Below are 21,159 nucleotides of genomic sequence, written 5' to 3'. Positions count from 1 at the left end.
CTCTATGACCCACTTCCTAGAATAATGGCAGTAAAAACAAAAATAAACAAATGGGACCTAATCAAACGTAAAAGCTTTTGCACACGGAGGAAACTATAAGCAAGGAGAAAACTCAGCCCTCAGAATAAGATAAATTATTGACCTATATATAGAAAACTATAAAACACTGATGAAAGAAATCAAAGAGGACACTAATAGATGGAGAAATATACCATGTTCATGGATCGGAAGAATCAATATAGTGAAAATGAGTATACTACCCAAAGCAATTTACAAATTCAATGCAATCCCTATCAAGCTACCAGCCACATTTTTCACAGAACTAGAACAAATAATTTCAAGATTTGTATGGAAATACAAAAAACCTCGAATAGCCAAAGCAATCTTGAGAAAGAAGAATGGAACTGGAGGAATCAACTTGCCTGACTTCAGGCTCTACTACAAAGCCACAGTCATCAAGACAGTATGGTACTGGCACAAAGACAGACATATAGATCAATGGAACAAAATAGAAAGCCCAGAGATAAATCCACACACATATGGACACCTTATCTTTGACAAAGGAGGCAAGAATATACAATGGAGTAAAGACAATCTCTTTAACAAGTGGTGCTGGGAAAACTGGTCAACCACTTGTAAAAGAATGAAACTAGATCACTTTCTAACACCGCACACAAAAATAAACTCAAAATGGATTAAAGATCTAAATGTAAGATCAGAAACTATAAAACTCCTAGAGGAGAACATAGGCAAAACACTCTCAGACATAAATCACAGCAGGATCCTCTATGATCCACCTCCCAGAATTCTGGAAATAAAAGCAAAAATAAACAAATGGGATCTAATTAAAATTAAAAGCTTCTGCACAACAAAGGAAAATATAAGCAAGGTGAAAAGACAGCCTTCTGAATGGGAGAAAATAATAGCAAATGAAGCAACTGACAAACAACTAATCTCAAAAATATACAAGCAACTTATGCAGCTCAACTCCAGAAAAATAAACGACCCAATCAAAAAATGGGCCAAAGAACTAAATAGACATTTCTCCAAAGAAGACATACGGATGGCTAACAAACACATGAAAAGATGCTCAACATCACTCATTATTAGAGAAATGCAAATCAAAACCACAATGAGGTACCACTTCACACCAGTCAGAATGGCTGCGATCCAAAAATCTGCAAGCAATAAATGCTGGAGAGGGTGTGGAGAAAAGGGAACCCTCCTACACTGTTGGTGGGAATGCAAACTAGTACAGCCACTATGGAGAACAGTGTGGAGATTCCTTAAAAAATTGCAAATAGAACTACCTTATGACCCAGCAATCCCACTGCTGGGCATACACACTGAGGAAACCAGAATTGAAAGAGACACATGTACCCCAATGTTCATCGCAGCACTGTTTATAATAGCCAGGACATGGAAACAACCTAGATGTCCATCAGCAGATGAATGGATAAGAAAGCTGTGGTACATATACACAATGGAGTATTACTCAGCCATTAAAAAGAATTCATTTGAATCAGTTCTGATGAGATGGATGAAACTGGAGCCGATTATACAGAGTGAAGTAAGCCAGAAAGAAAAACACCAACACAGTATACTAACACATATATATGGAATTTAGGAAGATGGCAATGACGACCCTGTATGCAAGACAGGGAAAGAGACACAGATGTGTATAACGGACTTTTGGACTCAGAGGGAGAGGGAGAGGGTGGGATGATTTGGGAGAATGACATTCTAACATGTATACTATCATTTGAATCGAATCGCCAGTCTATGTCTGACGCAGGATGCAGCATGCTTGGGGCTGGTGCATGGGGATGACCCAGAAAGATGTTCTGGGGAGGGAGGTGGGAGGGGGGTTCATGTTTGGGAATGCATGTAAGAATTAAAGATTTTAAAATTTAAAAAATAAAAAATAAAATTTAAAAAAGAAAGGAAAAAAAAATAAGATAAATTATTAGCAACTGAAACAATTGATAAAGAATTAATTAATCTCCAGGATATACAAGCCGATTCTTTCTAGAAGTTGTGGGGTGCTCTTTCCTTACTGTTGTGTTTGATCTTTGCCAGATGACCTTCAGGGTCTTTGCTGGAACTCAAGTTTGCTTTGGTTGCTGAACATGACTTCCAGAAAATGACTTTGGAGAATCTTGGGGTAAAACATACCCTATTTATCCCATAGCAAGTAAGCAGCCTTTTCATGTCGTCACTCCCATTTTCTTCTCTGGGTGAGCTGGAGTCCACAGTTCCAGAACTTGGGGAAGTGGCTCCACCCAGACCTGTGTCTTCCTCTGAAACTATCAACTACCAAGAATTAGTGACACCTGGACTTGTGACATGTCAGTAGAATTAACTGTCACGTGGGGCTCCAGTGATTCAAATTTAACAACAGTTTTATCTGCCTGCACTGTGGGAGACCTGGGTTCCATCCCTGGGTTGGGAAGATCCCCTGGAGAAGGAAACAGCTACCCACTCCTGTATTCTGGCCCGGAGAATTCCATGGACTGTATATTTCATGGGGTCACAAAGAGTCGGACACAACTGAGTGACTTTCACTAAAACGTGCAACTTTCAAGGTTGCACTGAGATTTCTAAATTTTTCTAAAATGACTTTGGCCACAATATTTAATTTATTTTGCCATTTCAAAATGCCTTGAAGGAGGGTGTGAAGGTTTTGAGCTTCCCAGGTGGCCCTAGTGGTAAAGAACCCACCCGAGTATGCAGGAATACATAAGAGATGCAGATTCCATCCCTGGGTTGGGAAGTACCCCTGGAGGAGGGCACGGCACCCCACTCCAGTATTCTTGCTTGGAGAATCTCATGGTCAGAGGAGCCTGGTGGGCTACAGTCCTTGGGGTTGCAAAGTCAGACGACTGAAGCGACTTAGCATGCACACATGTGAAGTTTTTATGTTGATTGAAAGAAGGGCATTGTGTTTTCTAAAATAACAAAATGCATCCTTAATGAGCCGAACCTTAGGTGGAAGGTGAGGAGTTGGAGAGTTCATTGGAATGAAGTGACCTATCGGTCTTAGAGATGGGTGTCTGGGTGAACCAGGGAAGCTGGAAGTTCTGGCTGCTGCAGTCATAGGGCCCTGCTTTAGGAAGAGCTCTCATCCTGGAAGGAAGGAGAATTGATAGCAGCAACCGCCCCAAGCTTGGAGGAGCTAGAACACCGAGTAGCCTAGGGTATAAAGGAAATTGTTTCCCTGGGTTACAGGACGGGAGTTTCTAAGAATATAGTAGAGACTCAAGCAAAGAAGCTGGGCCCTGGGTTAGAGCAGCACCAGAATAAAGTGCAGCAGTGCTGCTGAAGCCCTCTTTGTGTCTAAGCTAGTTTCCTAAATTTGCTTTAAGGAGCAAACAGTGGCGGCTGGGGCTTATGGTATCTCAGCCTGAGAACTGGGGGAAATTCCTAAGCCACGGTTTCTCAACCTCAGCTACAGAGGAGAACCAGGAGAGTGGTGCTTCTTAAAATTCTGATATCTAGACCTTAATCTCCAGAGATTCTGAGCTAATTAATATGAGAGTTTTTGTTGTTGTTGTTTCTCAAGGGATTGTAATGGTAGCCAAGATTGAGAACAACTGGCCTAAGGGACCAAGAGATGAAGCAGAAGAAACGACAAACTAGATTGTACTTGTTTGGAGAGGGGCAAATAGGAAACATTATGGTTGGGGCAAATAGAGAAATTGATCTGGAGCCAGTGAACCTGAGTTCAGATTGCTCCCTTTGCTGTTTGTTGCTGGGATGAAATTGAACAAGTTAAATCATGAGCCTGTTTCTTCTTTTTCCCATTTGTCTAACACAGTGAGAGCACCCACTTCATTTAAAGTGTTGTATGAATTAAAATGAAATGACACAGCCTCTAAGCACTGGACATGTGCTCAATAGGAACTGACCAAGTGTTTGTTTGATGACACTGAAGCAGATGGAGTGACTTCTGTACATTTTTCAAATTGCAAAATGTGATGGGAATAGAGTTCTCATTAAGAACATGATCCCTGGCACCTGTGAGTAAGAGTGGCTGGAACAGAGACTGGAAATGGGGAGACAAACTGAGGAGACCAATGTGCTAGAACAATGGCCCACAAGCTAGGGCTCGCAGGCCAAATCTGGCCCAGCACTTATTGTTTTAAATAAAGTTTTGTTGGAACACAGCCATACTCATTAGGAATGAGTTGGGAATTTCTGTGTCTGCTTTTGTGCTGCCATGCCAGTTGAGTCCTTGCATTCGAGACTGCATGGCCTGCAAAGTAAAACATATTTAGTCTCTGGGCATTTATAGAAAAAGTTTGACCCCTGTTTTAGGATACCATTAAAAGGCTGGATTTGATGGAATGTTTGAAATAGAATGAGAAACAAGTGCTTCAAACATCAGGAAGGGAAAATTGGCAGGCCCTGGCAACAGATTGTACGTAGGGGGATTTTGCTGTATAAAGGTTAGGGACGCAGTGTCTTCATCATGGGTAGGATGATGTAATTGGCGGGGCGGTGGGCGGGGACAGCCTTCATGAAATCTGAGCATGAGTGCAGGGACTCTAGTGTCCTTGCCTAGAAAGATCTAGGGGTGTCACCTCTGGAAGGGACTGATGTGAGCCCCCAACATGGATGGCCTCAGGGCTGAGGGGCCCTGCCTCCATTAACGAGCCCCAAGTCCTATCCATTTTCAGTGATGGATATCACGGTGTGAAATGCCAGCACTCCAGAGAGATTTCAGCACACACAAATTGATTCAGATCATCACTTAAGACGTTCTGGATGCCAAGTCCCTAATCTCTGTCACCGCACTGCACGGAGGTTGATTTTCAATTTACCTTTTTTGTTCTGAATCTTAGATGTTTTGATTCTTAATTCAGAACATTCATCTCAAGTGGATTCAGAGATTCAAATTCAGTGATAAATTCATGTTTTTTAAGAAGTTTGGGAGGGAGGAGGAAGATGTTGTCAACTGAGATTTCAAATGATGTCTTGTTTGACATTTTAAAAGTGGGCTGAACTGTAGAGCAAAACATATAGGCATCATGTGATAAAGATGCTCTCTGTGTACAAATTAAGTGTAGATCAAAAAAAGAGAAAGAAACCTGGAAGGAAAGGTAACAGAAAAGCAAAGGCTAAAGGGGCTCAGAAATGAAGGATCCTCTTCACCATGTCTTTGTGTCCTGCCTCCAGATTTGGTGGGGTGGGTGGAAAGGGGAAACTTGAGTGTCTACTCTGAATACACCTGATGCTGGGTAATATGCTTGTCACACACACACACACACACCTGTCCCCGATTCTACATATGGGGACAGGGAGTCACAGAAGGTAAGTACTTTGCCCGAAGGGAAACCCACTCCAGTACTCTTGCCTGGCAAAATCCCATGGACAGAGGTGCTGGGTGGACTGCAGTCCATGGCGTCAAACAGAGTTAAATATGACTGACTGACTAACACACAGTTATAAACAGATGGCAGTACCATAATTCAGACTCAGCATTTTCTTATTCCAAATCCATACTCTTAGGAATAGATGTGATTTGTTTGCTTTTCTTGGCTATCTCTCCCACTTCCCCCAGTAATTCAGATTATAATGAGGTCACTTTGTAAGTACAGCTGATCCTTGAATGACACAGGTTTGAACTGCACTGACCCTCAACGTGCAGATTTTTTTCAACGAATATGTATCTCGGTTGGTTGAATCTGCAGGTGTGGAGCCACAGGCACCAGTGGACCTATCTTGGTGACTAGTGTATAGACTACTTGGTTGAATTCAGGTGATGAGTTGCACATGGGGCAGGCTATGTACTCAGCATGTGTACTGGGCTGGAATTTTATCCAAGCTGGATTGGAGGGGAAAGCTTCACCACTGCCAGCATGACAAATAACTCCTGTGGGTACAGTAGTTTCCATAGGCCAAAAAGTCCCATGTGATGGGAGAGACCAGGGCCCAGAAGGCATCACAGAGATGTTCAAACCACTTCTAAGAGAGCAGAGCTTGCACTGTCCTAACTCTCTCCCCACCCCACCTCCAGAGGGTTAGGAGATGCAGGAGCAAAAGGGGCAGGAGCCAGAGAGGAGAGTAGTCCAGGAACAAAAGCCAGAGTCAGGCTGAATAAAACTGGAATGAGCTGCGAATGTGGCAGGCAATGGGCCCCACTGTCTTGATTTCTGCCCACACAGCACTGGATGGGTCGCCCAGGTTAGAGACGGAGGGTCCATCTGTACTTGAGCTCCTGGGAAGTTAAAGCTGAGAAAGGCATTGGAGCACATCTCCGGGACACTCCCTGTCAGAATGAAAACCAGCTGAGGAAGATGAAGGGCCCTGCTCAAGGTGACGCACTGTTCAGACAAACACACACACACCAGCAATTCCAATTCTTTTTTTTTTTTAATTGAAGGATAATTGCTTTCCAGAATTTTGTTTTCTGTCAAATCTCAACATGAATCAGCCATAGGTATACATATATCCCTCCCTTTTGAATCTCCCTCCCATCTCCCTCCCTGCTGTTTACCAACCCCTTCTTAGGTGCCAGGCACTGGGCATAGTCAAGCATGTTGCTTTCTCCAACATCAGCTCCCCCCTCTTTGAGGCCTGGATTTTATTACTTTGTTATTTTTATGTGACTTCATCGATGACCAATTTATGGAGTTTTACGGTAGAGAAAACACCTGCAAGTCTTTGAGGGCTATGTTTGGTCAAAACCAGCTGGGATTTAAAGCAGGAAATGGACACAGGTTATTGAAAGCATTTTCCCCCTCACTACCCTGGATTTAGAATTGCTTCAGGATTACATAATTGTGTCTTTAGGAGCACATAGTCAAAGAGTTAGAAATAACGCAAAATGTGGAGCTTTGGGGAGAGGAGCTAGAGGAAGCGACCGGGTCCCTATGGGAACCCTGTTTGCTTTTCTCTTTTGCCTCTGGATGAAACTTGACCTGCCTAAGGCTGAAGGGAAGAAGGTGCAGGGATGCCACGTAGCAAAGTAAGTGAAAGTTTGCTGACCCCTTGCTCCCAAGGACCACTCAGAGAACAGCCTATATTCAGTAGGTGGAGAGCCCTCAGCACCCTAATTGACATCATCAGCTCATTTTGGCCATAACATCACCTGCACCACTTGGACAGGGGTTGCAGCAACTAATTGACACCAAATGCCTTCCAACAAGAGGCCAAATGGTTGGTATTTCAGTGTCTTACTTACACTTCCTATCACCCTTGCAGGGTGAGCGTTTCCACTCTCAGAGAATGGAAAACCAAAGAGCTTTTAATCCCTCTAAAGAACAAATTTATTAGCGTTTCCATTTGTTACATTTTTTTCCGGAGCTTCTGGGGTCCTGGTGGGCTTCCAGAGCCTCCTGGGTTCCTCCCCAAATATGCCAAGGTGCTTTCAGAAAAAAGAAGACCCCTGAGACACCAGAACAACTATACCTCCAATTCAGGGCCTAAATGCAGGAGCTCGGCCACGTGCAGTCACAGAGACCTTGTTTCCTGTCACCACGAGGGGAACACGGCTTAAGCTTTTAGAGGCTCAGTTCCCTCATCTGTAATGGAGACACCAATTGCCACCTGCTTGTGCTGTGGTAACCCAAGACATTACCAGTGTCAACTACCCAGCCCCACACAGAGCCATAGCAGGTATAAAGCCTAACTGTCCTGCCCACTGATGGAAGCTTGGTGGTCATCTTCCTCACCCCTGCTGGAAGGGTCGATGTTGGCTGAGAAAACACAATTGCTGTTGCTACCTTTTCTTCTTCGTTTTCAGTGAAACTAATTTGGTTTTACCAAGCAAGGAGACAGGTTTCAAAAGCCTGGGTCGAGCTTGTAATCAGAGAGCCTGGTAACAATGCAGTCCTAATCAACCTGTGATTTCATGTCCCCACACACTCTGCCTCGGCCTTTGATCTGTGGTCCCGAGCAGTGGAATTCAGCAAGTCATATTTGCTGTGTGGATAGCAGAGGACTCGGAGCTCAGGTGTTTTACCCTGAGGTGATTAAGAGGGAAAAAAGGAGTTGTGTTTGTGCAAACCCACAGACACATCAAAAGGCCCTGGGCACAGGCCGACTCGGCAAGGCAACACAGGTGAAACTCACAGGGTGTGATTCATCACAGTCTTTGATCCTCGAGTTTTGTGAGTCACACAGTCTCCCTGGGACAGTCTGCAAGCTCATTGGGGTCTGAGTAGGAAGGAGAAAAACTCCAAATGGGGGGGGGGGGGAAAAAGCTTTTTTTTTTTTTTTTTTTAGCAGGCGGCTGAGAGAGAGTAATTTTCTAGAGACGTGATTTTTGCTTGGTTGTCTCTGAGGCAGCTGTGTTGTAGCTGGATTTCGGGATTTCTGCAGCATGGGACAGTTTGGGGTGTGTCTTGTGTCCCTGCGGCTCCTCAACAGTAAGATTGCATTGAGCACCTACTGTATACAAGGGGTTATGCTAAGTATCCTTAGAGATGGGAATTTTGTATTAATTTTTAAATCCATGGCTCTTCATGTGGCATTTTATGAAATCGCATTTAAGTGGAGAGTGCACAGGCTCTGAGACAAGAGTAACCTGGGTACAAATTCTGATTCCCCTGTGTTCCGTTTGTGTGACTTTGAGAGATGTCGTTGCCCTCTCTGTGTATGGTTTCTGACAGTGTATAGACTGTTTCTGGCATTCAGTTCCATGATTATGCTCCTACTTCCTCCTTCCTTTTTGCACTTAACTATTTCACTCTTGCCATGGACAGATGCATCCACCATGCCAGCATTTATCAGATATAATGTTACCACGAAGATAAGTAAGACCCGGTTTTTATCCTTATTAAGCTCTCAATCTTCAAAGGAGACATTTAGTAAAACACTTTAGCAAATCCAGTATGATAGGTACATATTTGTCTTAGTGCTGTGTTGAAATATGCTGATAGATATTTTATCTGAAAATTGAAGGCTTCCCTTGAGAGGTGATGCTTCTGAAACTGGGTTTTGAAGGATGAATAGGAGTTTACATAGGAAGAACTAAATAAACTTAGTAGTTAGTATTTCTCCTTTTCATTTCTTCTCTTCCTTTTGCTCTTCTCCACTTCCTCCTACCCACCCCCGTTCTTCTCCTTCCCTCCTACCGCCTCCTCCTTCATATTCATATTTTATTGCTAACAAGAATATCCACCTGGAAATGTGCCCAGTAGGGAAAAGAAGACAGTGGATTTAATTAGGAAAATTACAATTGTCTTCTCTAAACAGCCTGTTAGTTTTTCTTTTTTTAATTGAAGTATAGTTGATTTACAATATTGTGTTTCTGCTGTACAACAAAGTGAGTCAGTTATACATATATACATATTCTTTTTCATATTCTTTTCCATTATGTTTTATTACAGGATTTTGTATATAGCTCCCTGTGTCATACAGTAAGACCTTGTTTATTTTATATATTGTAGTTTGAATGTTCCAATCCCAAACTCCTAATTTACTCTCCATATCCCTTTTCATAACCAAAGTTTGTTTTCTAAGTCTCTTGAATCTCTTTGTGTTTCATAAATAAGTTCGTTTGTATCATATTTTAGATTTCACATATAGTAGATATCATATGATATTTGCCTTTGACTTAGTATGAAAATATCTAGGTCCATCCATGTTGCTGCAAATGGCATTATTTCTTTCTTCCCATGGCTGGGTAATGTTCCCACATGTATATACCACAGCTTTATCCTGTCAATGGACTCCTAGGTCTTGGCGATTGTAAATAGTTAAGCAGCATGTTAGTTTTTTACCCCCGTGGCAAGTCATTCTGCTTTCAACTCTGTTCCCAGTTCCCTCTGGATGCATACATTTATAACTCACTTTCCACCTGCTTTCCCTTCTCGGTGGGACTGTGAAGGGAATCTGGATGTCCTGGGTACATGGAGGGGCTCACATCGTTTTCCTGGACCTTAACTGTTCCCGTCTCTCCGTGCCCACAGATGGGAAGCCGGTGTCTCTGTCCCCGCTGGAGGCCCAGCCACACAGCCCCCGGTACACCGCGTCCAGCCAGCGGGAGCGCGAGAGCCTGGAGGTGCGAGTGCGTGAGGTGGAGGAGGAGAACCGTGCCCTCCGCCGGCAGCTCAGCTTGGCCCAGGGCCGCAGCCCAACCCACCGGCGTGGCAACCACTCTAAGACCTACTCCATGGAGGAGGGCACCGGCGACAGTGAGAATCTTCGTGCCGGCATCGTGGCGGGCAACAGCTCTGAGTGCGGGCAGCAGCCGGTCGTGGAGAAGTGCGAGGTAAAGAGCCCTGGGAACCTTCCAAGGACCCAGCCCCTCATTGCCCACCCTGGCCGATGCCTCCTGGAAGCATGGCCAGGGGCCTGGAAAGAGCTGGCATGCTTGACTCAGGCCTGGGTGTGAATCTGGCCAGGTTACTCACTTTGCCTGGCAGATTGTTTAAGCCTCAGCCTCAGTTTTCCTCATCTGAAAAATGGGGATAAGAAAGCCTGCACCACAGAGGTATTAAAAGCAGCCAATTGATGGAAACTGCTGCTTGTTTCTTTGCGGCTTGTTTTGGCATGCTGAGAATTTCTAGCTGTCATCCTGGGGGCCCTGTTTCTTAGCCTCCAGTGGCAGTGGTATCCCTGGCCTGTGGCCCAGCTGGGCAGTTCCCCTGGACCTCATTCTTACTTTACACCCAGCTTCTGTAATTCAGAACCAGAGACTTGCTCATCTAAGCAGTTTTTTGGACTTTGATAGCTTTCCTTCATTTTCCCCCTTTTAGGGTATGCTGGCTTTCTTAGCAACTCTTCGGTCATTTGAAAAACTTACCCACTGCCTCTCCTTGCTGCCCCTCAGCCCCCTCCTTCATACATGTGTGCTTTTGTGTGCTCTGAATGTGCGCGAGGACAGACACACACACACTCATTTGATGCTTCTTCCAGTCCTAGTGGAGGGAAATTAGAGTATCTCTGTTAAGTGTTAGTCACCCAGTCGTGGCTGACTCTTTGAGACCCCATGAACTGTAGCCCTCCAGGCTTCTCTGTCCATGGGATTCTCCAGCCAAGAATACTGGAGTGGGTTGCCATGCCCTTCTCCAGGGGATCTTCCCAACCCAGGGATCAAACCCAGGTCTCCTGCATTGCAGGAGATTCTTTACCATCTGAGCCACCAGAGAAGCCCCTCCTTGTTAAGAGCAAGACCTTTTGAGATAAAGAAGCCTGAGTTCACTTCCCAGCTCTGTTGGCTTTTGCTGTGAGTGCTTGAACAAGTTACCTAACCTCTCTGAACTTCAGATATGCCTCCTCAGTAAACTCTAGAAAATAACACCTGTTTCATGCAGTATTGTGAAAAGGAAGTGGGATGGCCAGAGAAAGCCACAAATACTGTCTGGTACAGACTGTGTTTTCAATTGTGGGTCATTTTTGTTATTTTCAGTTAGATACAGACAGATATTACCTGGAGTTTGTTTATTCTGTTTCCTGACCACATTCTCATAATGTTTAGACTTTGAACTCCCGAAGAGAAAAGAATTTTCAAACTAGAAGATGCTGTTCATGTGAAGAGGGTTTTTAGTGATATCAGTGAGACTGTGTAGTATGTCATAAGCAGATACAGGGCTTAGTTATGAAGTGATGTAGAGTCAGGTCTGTGCAAGGTCAGGGAGGGGATTCTAGACTATAGTGGTCAGGGAGAGCCCCTGAGGACTAGGAGATTTCTTGGGGATTCTCCACGCTGGTTGAAGTGTGAGCTGGTAGAGAGACGGAGAAAGGTAGATGGAGGATGTCCTATAGGATTGTGTGTGTGGGTAGGAAAAATGTGAAACGAGACTCTGTCAAGCAAGAGAGGATTTAGGGCATGGTGAGATGGCTGATCAGGCGAGCCCAGAGAACCCAGGCAGGGAAGTGGCTGTGGTATCATCATTCATCCAACAAGTATTTGTTGAGTCTCTGTTGTGGATTTCACAGTTTTGTATGCTAAGAAATAGCAGTGATGGGAAAAGAGACAAAATTCCCTTTCTTCTGGCTCTTACCTTCTGAGGTGGGAAGTCAGGAAGAGATGATGGACGAAAAGAGAAATTCTGTTTGTTCCCAAACTCAGGTTTGTCTGCTCGCCATTCAAAAGTCAGTAATTTGATAGGCAAGTATTAATAGAAAGGAAAGATGCTTTAATCCTGAATCTGGCAGTCTGGGGAGAAGACGGACTTGGGACCCGAGACCGACTCTGAAGATTGTGCTCTGCCATGATACTTTTTTCCTTAATGAATTTCATTTTTGTTTCACTTTAAAAAAACATTTGTTCGTTTATGTGTTTACTTTTGGCTGTGCTGGGTCTTCATTGCTGTGTGCGGGTCTTCTCTGGTTGTGACCAGCGAGGACTACCTCTCCAGTTTACATGGGCTTCCCATTGTGGCGGCTTCCCTTGTGGTGGAGCATGGGCTTTAAGTGAGGGGTCAGCAGTAGTGCTCACGGGCTTAGTTGCCGCACAGCATGTGGAATCTTCCTGGACCAGGGACTGAGCGTGTGTCCCCCGTATTGGCAAGTCGACTCTTCACCAGTAGACCACCAGGGAAGTCCTACAGGTTTGAAAGGGGAAAGGGGAGAAGGGGAGGATCTCATTGAGTCATCGAGGCAGGAAGTTGGGTTCTGCACCCTTCTCCATCGTGTGACTGACTCCTCCAAGTATTATCTTGCCTGCATGGTCCACTTGGCAGGTTGCTTGGGGGCGCTGTTGGAGAGTAGAGAGCCAGCTAGTCATTTGTTAACTGCATAATTCTTCATCCTTCCTTCTACCTAGGAAAAGAACCAATGGCTTAGGCAAGGCATGGTATGCATTCGGGAGAGCATAAGACAGGAATTATGTTAAACTGCCTAGAGATCTGCCTCCTATAATTAGGTACTGACTGTATGCCAGGCCCAGTCTCATTTAATCGTCCACAGCCATTGCCAGTGGCCTCTGTTATGGAAGATCTCTGTTTTACATCTTTGAAAATGAGCACTTAGCAACTTTAACAGTTAAACGCTAATGATCTAGGCTGGTCTGCGGTGGGCCCTAACTTGGGAATGGTCTTTCCCTGCCTGAGTGAAGGCTGGTTTGATTTCTTTCAGGTTCTCTACTCTCTGGTTATGGTCATGACATCAGTTTAGAATGTGGGCTGGCCCGGGGGAGGAAATGCTTTTCCTCGAGTGTGTATACATTATTATGACTCAGACTGACTTAAACCACTGGGTAAGATTAAGGAGGTGAAAAATAGAAAAGGAAAAGGAAAAAAAGAAATGGGAGGGTGCAAATGTAACAGAGGGCGAAAACAGAGGATGCCTCTTCCTGCTGTTGCCTGTGTGGCCAGTGGCTTCCTTCTGCTCAGCTTTCTGAGATACACGCACCCCATTTCTAAAGAGGGCTTCTGCCCCAAGTGTCCCACAAAATACTGCAGGCAAAAGACCACTGGCTTTTATTCCTGCCCTGTAGATAGGTTCATCTGTATCATTTCTCTAGATTCCACATACATGTGTTGGTATATAATATTTGTTTTTCTCTTTCTGACTTCACTCTGTATGACAGACTCTAGGTCCATCCACCTCTCTACAGATGACCCAATTTCATCCCTTTATATGGCTGAATAATATTTCAGTGATGTATATATGTACCACGTCTTCTTTATCGATTCATCTGTCAGTGGACATTCAGGTTACTTTCATATCCTGACTGTTATAAACAGTGCTATGATGAACACTGGGGTACACATGTTTTTGATGGATGGGAGGAAGATCCAAGAGGGAGGAGTTATATGTATACATGTAACTGGTTCACTTTGTCATACAGCAGAAACCAACACAAGGTTGTAAAACAGTTATACCTCTCTTTTTTTTAAAGGCTTTCAAAGTGGGAGACAGGAGCCCAAATCTGGCTCCCTTCCTACCTTGATGGTGGTGAGGCTCTGAGCACTTTACATCGCTCTTCTGCGTGTGGGTTTCTTTGTGTGTATGTTACGAATTAAAATCAAGTTCTTGCCTCAAACTGTTTCAGTGGTAACAATGTATACTAGAACTTTAGGCAAATGGTAGCATCATTAGTTGTGTTAGTAGTTGACTTCACCGTGATTTATCAAACAATTCCAAGTAACAGCTACTTTGCACCATTTTTCTGTTTACATGTAAGAAGTCTGGAGGCTGCCAGTGTAGGGATGTTCATATCTGGAAGGCAGCCTTCCTTTATCTTGTCACCCAGCTGGCATGACTGGCATTCTCAAGGTCATTGCATGGTAGAGCTTCAGCTCTGTCAGTCACATTCCATCTAGCAGGAAGGGGGAGAGTATCAGCTTGCTTTAGGAACATGTCTTAGAAATTTCACAGTCAGTCCCTTTTAGATCACACTGGCAGAACTTCATTTAGCTGGTACCTTTAGCTGCCACCTGGCTGCAAGGGAGCCTAGAAAACAGATTTTTCTTCAAAGAAGCCGTATTCTCTGTTAACATTTTGGAATTTGGCTACTAGAAAGTGAAAGTGTTAGTCACTCGGTTATGTCCAACTATGCATGATCCCATGGAGTGTAGTCTGCCAGGCTCCTCTGTCCATGGAATTCTCCAGACAAGAATACTGGAGTGGGTAGCCATTTCCTTGTCCAGGGGATCTTCCAGACCCAGGTAAGAAATCCAGGTCGCCTGCATTGCAGGCAGATTCTTTACTGTCTGAGCCAGTAGCCACTGGGGAGGCCCTTGGCTACTAGAGAACTGATGTTATGGTTACAGTGAACATTCTCTGTCAAATGAGTAGTTACCGAACTGGGTTGTACATTAGAATTACATACCCAAACATGCATATTCATGGAACCCATCCATCCTACTGATTGAGAATCTCTGAGAATAGGGCTCAAAATTTAGGTATTAAAATTTTGTATCCACGTGATTCTGAGACATCTAGTAGAAACTGTTTGGAAACTACTGCTTTAAAGAACAACTAGAATAAATTATGGGGTTCACTTTATGCTCTTTGAGAGAAAAAGATCTTGGGCTTGTTGCTACCATAACTTATCTTTTAGTCTTTTGCACCTGAGAATTAGGTTTTGTATATTTATTTATTGAGCACACACCATGGCATGTGGGACCTTGGTTCCTTGACCAGGGATTGAACCCATCCCTGCTCAGAGTCTTAACCACTGGAGTGCCAGAGAAATCCTTGTTCGTTTATTATACGTTTTGTGTGTCTTGATAATGTTACTACTTATTTTTATGGTGGAATTCACCTATGATGAACCCTGGATTCTGTTCAGAGTTTCCATAGATGAATTAGCAAGTTCTGGCCTGCTGGCATCTTATTTCAATGTTGTCTCCTCCAGGGGCACACGTGCCCTGAGATGCTGGCTTTAGACCTATTAGCAATATGCTTCTTCTGTTTCCATCACTTGGCATCTTTAAAGATTTTAGGGAAAATTCCATAGAGCCAAACAAGAAATGTCAGTCAGTGGAGTCAAAATAGAATCCTCCTCCTTCGGCAGCACTTATGGTTACAAGTGCTCAAGCTGGTCCTGACACTCTGTCAGCGTGCAGGGCCTCGTAACTAAGGACGTTGTCATCATCTCTGGTGGCGCTGGAACTTCTCTGGGCTATGACAAGTATTTCTGAAAACCCTTCTGTAATGACGCCTGGGCTGTCAGCTGAGATTGCTGGTGATAGACACCGGGGCCTTGTGCCTTCTTATGGTTCCCTAATGATGTCCCCTTCAAGTCGCTGCTGCCTGTTTTCTTCCTGCATATTTCTGTTGTCAGGGCAATTCTGCTTCCACGAGGGACTGGTTTCTCTGTGCTTCTGGACTTGGAATAGAATGATCCTCTTTGATCTCCGCTTCTGCCTCTGTTTGTACAGATATGTGCATTTTTCTTGCATTTCTGGTTCTGGTCCATTCTGGGAGTCAGCCATGGTTCAGCACAAAATCTGTAAACTGGAGTCAGAATGTCTAACCAGAAATCTTTACTTAGCCACTCACTAGCCATGTGACCTGGGGCAGTTCAGTTACTCTCTTGGGATCTATTTTATTATGAAATGAGAATAATAATGTGTTCTTCCCTGTGCATTTGTGATGATGAAACGAGATAGCAGGTGGGAAAGTAACCCTGGATGGGTGTCACATATGCTTATTATGAATCTTCCAGTTCCCAATTGCTGCCTAAGAGATCACCTAAAACATAAATGGCTTAAAACAACACCAATCATTTTGTTAGCTCTCATGGTGTCTGTGGGTGAGGGATTTGAGAAGGGCGTAGCTGAGTGATTCTGGCGGGTAGAAGGGCTCGTGCAGTTAGTTGGTGGCTGGAGCAGGAATGGCGAGGCTTGGAGCTGTGGGCACTGGCCTGGTGTCTTTCTTTGCTGTTGTAGGTTTGGGGCCTTCCGTGTGGTCTCTCCATGGCTGGTTTGGGCATCCTCACAGCATGGCAGCTCCAGGATGGCCAGGTACTTCCATGGCAGCTGATGGCTTTTAAGTACAAGTATTCCAGTGAGCAAGGCAGAACAGAAACACTTTAATGACCTGGTCTCAAAAGTCACAGTGTCACTTTCGTCCATAATATAGTCTGTTGGTTGAAACAGTTGCAAAATCTAACCCACTTTGAAGGGAGAAGGGCATACACCCCATCTCTGAATGGAAGGAATGTCAAAGAACTGAAGCAGCAACAATTGATATTATTATCATGGAAAGTCAGGTGAATGGTAATGGCTGGTGTCACACCACCCCTTGAGGAAGTATCTCTTTCCTTCTATCCCATGCTTTGGACTGTATTCAAAACTGTAATAGCAATGTGATAATAACAAAAGTGAACGTGTATTGAGTCCTGCAAGTGTAGGAAACAGCATGCTAAAACTTACATGAAATATCTCATTTAATCTGCATAACATACGTTCTTCTTTTTATAGAGTAGAAAGCTACCACTGAGAAAAGTTAAATAATTATGGCAATGTCATACTGCCAGGAAGAGGTGGAGCTCACATTTAAACCTAGGCAGTTGGCTTCCTAGAGCCTATGCTTTGAACCACTGTACTGAGCACTGTGAATTAGAGCTGCTGGGACCTCTGCTGCATCAGCTCAGAGCTGCAGTCCTTATTTTCTGCCTGGCAGGTGCCTCATCTCAGAAGGCTTCTGGGTGACAGGCATGAAAGATGTGGGGGTCACCTTTCAGCTTGGGGGCTGTCACAGCCCTATGGGGGTACTCATTCCTCTGTGGTCTAAGCAAAGACCTGACTGTTCTTTAAAAAGAAGTTGGGTTGTTTCGCGGTGCCTGCCAGATTGTGATTGCATTTGTCAGCCCGGCAGGAGTTGAGCGTTTTGCTTTAGGTTTTGTGTTTATAAACCTTGACACCTCTTACCTGCATCTTCTGGGTCCCTAACAAACCCAACAGAATTTTGATCTTTTTGTTTTCACTTCATCTTCAGGGTCTTTCTATAATTACCCCACAGTGAAGTGGTTTGTCTGACATCTTTTCATACACCATGTCACCATTGGAAGATACTTGTACAGCCTTTGGATTCACATTTCATTTGCTTCATATGTTGTCTTTGAGGCTCCTTCAAGGACATAAATCTGCTAAAATATTTTCCCCTGAATGTCGCACCCTTGAACTAGGGGACCTTGTACTTGAAGGTACCTCCATATGAAGCTGCTTCAGTCATGTCCCAATCTCTGCCACCCCATGGACTACACACTGCCAGGCTCCTCTATCCATGGGATTTACCAGGCAAGAATACTGGAGTGGGTTGCCATGTCCTCCTCCAGGGATCCTCCTGACTCAGGAACTGAACCCGGGTCTGGTGCATCTCCTGCATTGGCAGGCCGGTTCTTTATCACTAGCGCCACCTGGGAAGCCCACTGGAATGTACCTAGGAGGACTCTTTTCTGTAGTGATTTTCAGGGACCCAAGCTCTAAGTGTGGCCTTTCAGATGCCTCCCTTGAGGATATTATTTATTGCTTTGGGGCAACTTATTCCCAAAACTTAACAGTCTCATGCCACGTGCATTTTATTATCTCATGGCTTCTGAAAAGTGGGAATCTGGGAGCAGCTTAGCTGGGGGTTGTGGCTCTGGGTCTCCCCTGAGGTTGCAGTTCAAGCATCTGCTGGGGCTGCCTCCGCCGAAGGCTTAATCAGGGCTGGGGCATCTGTTTCCGAGCTGGCACACTGGCCTGGCTGGGGGCTTCTGAATCCCTCTTTTTATAAAGGAGTCACTGAGGACCAGGGAGCTTAAGTCACTTGTCCAAGACCACCCAGCTGGCCAGAGGAAGAGCTAGGGCCGCCGTCTGGCCCTTCTGGCTTCCAGGGCTTGACTTTTGTGCAGGAGAAACCTGTGTCCCCTGTTCTGTCCCCTCTGCCTTTTCCTCACCCTGGAGGAGGCGTCAGTTCCAAGGCCATGGGAGACTGGGGTAGCTGTGGGCGGAGCTCTGCCTCTCCTGGTTCTCTAGAAGTGAGGGGGGTGGTGCTCCTCAGAGAAAGTCGGAAACAGATTCTGTGGACACCCCTCCTCTCCCAACAGAATCACAGCTAACATCTGTGGAGTGTTTAACCAGAGACACCCTTCAGAGAGCTTTAGCTAGAGTGGTTCTTGAGGTGGGGTCCCTAGACCGCCAGCATTAGCATCACCTGGATGTGGGGAATCCTCAGACTCCTACAGAACCTCCTGAATGAGAAACTTGTCGGGGGGAGGGACCCCACACTCTGTGTTAACAAACCCTCCAGGGCTTCTGACGGATGTTAGAGTTTGAGGACCACTTATCCTAAACAACTCCTTGAGGGTAAGTAGAATCATGCCCCCCATTTTACAGATAAGGAAGTCAAAGCCAGGGGATGATGCCCAGCTTCTCTTGGTGCTGCATATGCAGTCAGTGATGTGAACAAGCATCAGTTCAGTCATGCACTTATGTGTCTGATCCCCTCAGTTATCCAGTGGGGCATCTATTTTTATCTCCATTTTACAGGTGAGTCAATGAGGTTCAGGGATATAAAGCAGCTGTTCCAAGATCACACAGTGACTTGTGTTGACATTGCTGCTCAAACCAAGGTCTCTCTACCCTTGTTGAGTTTTCCCCACTAACTGGGGAAACGGCCTCTGCAGCCAGCTGTGTCCCTCTCCCCAGCTGCCGCGACAGCATCTATCCTCTGGGAGGTCTTGCCTCCCCACCCCTGTCCCCAGCAGCTGCAGTTCAGGATCTAGACCTAGCCTTGACTTTTCCCCTCGCATCACATGCCAGCATTTAAATAGGTTTCACTCTCACTCCCACTGCTAAAGGCTCCCAGTTAGCAGAGGCTTTCACTGCATTGTGCCCCCCAGGCAGAATGCCCTGAGGGGAGCACCTGAGCTTTTCAGTTCAGTTCAGTCACTCAGTCATGTCCAACTCTTTGCAACCCCGTGAATTGCAGCATGCCAGGCCTCCCTGTCTAATACCAACTCCCAGAGTTCACTCAGACTCATATCCATCGAGTCAGTGATGCCATCCAGCCATCTCATCCTCTGTCGTCCACTTTTCTCCTGCTTCCAATCCTGCCCAGCATCAGCATCTTTTCCAATGAGTCAACTATTCACATGAGGTGGCCAAAGTACTGGAGTTTCAGCTTTAGCATCATTCCTTCCAAAGAAATCCCAGCGCTGATCTCCTTCAGAATGGACTGGTTGGATCTCCTTGCAGTCCAAGGGACTCTCAAGAGTCTTCTCCAACACCACAGTTCAAAAGCATCAATTTTTCGGCACTCAGCTTTCTTCACAGTCCAACTCTCACATCCATACATGACCACAGGAAAAACCATAGCCTTGACTAGACGGACCTTAGTCAGCAAAGTAATGTCTCTGCTTTTGAATATACTATCTGGGTTGGTCATAACTTTTCTTCCAAGGATTAAGCGTCTTTTAATTTCATGGCTGCAGTCACCATCTGCAGTGATTTTGGAGCCCCAAAAAAATAAAGTCTGACACTGTTTCCCCATCTATTTCCCATGAAGTGATGGGACCAGATGCCATGATGTTCGTTTCCTAAATGTTGAGCTTTAAGCCAACTTTTTAACTCTCCTCTTTCACTTTCATCAAGAGGCTTTTTAGTTCCTCTTCACTTTCTGCTGTAAGGGTGTTGTCATCTGCATATCTGAGGTTATTAATATTTCTCCCGGCAATCTTGATTCCAGCTTGTGCATCTTCCAGCCCAGCGTTTCTCATGATGTACTCTGCATATAAGTTAAATAAGCAGGAGGACAACTCCTTTTCCTATTTGGAACCAGTCTGTTGTTCCATGTCCAGTTCTAACTGTTGCTTCCTGACCTGCATATAGGTTTCTCAAGAGGCAGGTCAGATGGTCTGGTATTCCCATCTCTTTCAGAATTTTCCACAGTTTATTGTGATCCACACAGTCAAAGGCTTTAGTATAGTCAATAAAGCAGAAATAGATGTTTTTCTGGAACTCTTTTGCTTTTTCCATGATCCAGCGGATATTGACAATTTGTTCTCTGGTTCCTCTGCCTTTTCAAAAACCAGTTGAACATCTGGAAGTTCACAGTTCACATATTGCTGAAGCCTGGCTTGAAGAATTTTGAGCATTACTTTACTAGCATGTGAGATGAGTGCAGTTGTGCAGTAGTTTGAGCATTCTTTGGCATTGCCTTTCTTAGGGATTGAAATGAAAACTGACCTTTTCTAGTCCTGTGGCCACTGCTGAGTTTTCCAAAAATGCTGGCATATTGAGTGCAGCACTTTCACAGCATCATCCTTCAGGATTTGAAATAGCTCAACTGGAATTCCATCACCTCCACTAGCTTTGTTCGTAGTGATGCTTTCTAAGGCCCACTTGACTTTACATTCCAGGATATCTGGCTCTAGGTGAGTCATCACACCATCATGATTATCTTGGTCGTGAAGATCTTTTTTGTACAGTTCTTCTGTGTATTCTTGCCACCTCTTCTTAATATCTTCTGCTTCTGTTAGGTCCAGACCATTTCTGTCCTTTATTGACCCCATCTTTGCATGAAATGTTCCCTTGGTATCTCTAATTTTCTTGAAGAGATCTCTAGTCTTTCCCATTCTGTTGTTTTCCTCTATTTCTTTGCATTGATTTGAGGAGGAAGGCTTTCTTATCTCTTCTTGCTATTCTTTGGAACTCTGCATTCAGATGCTTATATCTTTCCTTTTCTCCTTTGCTTTTCACCTCTCTTCTTTCCACAGCTATTTGTAAGGCCTCCCCAGACAGCCATTTTGCTTTTTTGCATTTCTTTTCC

The 21,159-nt window shown here is 44.7% G+C and overlaps 1 protein-coding gene across 4 annotated transcripts in view; it reads left to right on the top strand.

Moving 5' to 3' along the window:
* Nucleotides 1-21,159, top strand: part of LARGE1 (LARGE xylosyl- and glucuronyltransferase 1) — a 617,169-nt gene that overhangs the window by 270,555 nt on the left and 325,455 nt on the right. For all 4 annotated transcript variants that reach the window (XM_069585273.1, XM_069585276.1, XM_069585275.1 and 1 more), the window contains one exon: nucleotides 9,918-10,219. In XM_069585273.1, the coding sequence (XP_069441374.1) occupies nucleotides 9,918-10,219 (302 nt within the window). The remainder of the gene's footprint in view (nucleotides 1-9,917; nucleotides 10,220-21,159) is intronic.

This window comes from Ovis canadensis, chromosome 3 (assembly GCF_042477335.2).
Source record: "Ovis canadensis isolate MfBH-ARS-UI-01 breed Bighorn chromosome 3, ARS-UI_OviCan_v2, whole genome shotgun sequence".
NCBI lineage: Eukaryota > Metazoa > Chordata > Mammalia > Artiodactyla > Bovidae > Ovis > Ovis canadensis.
This window is presented reverse-complemented; position numbering and strand designations above follow the sequence as displayed.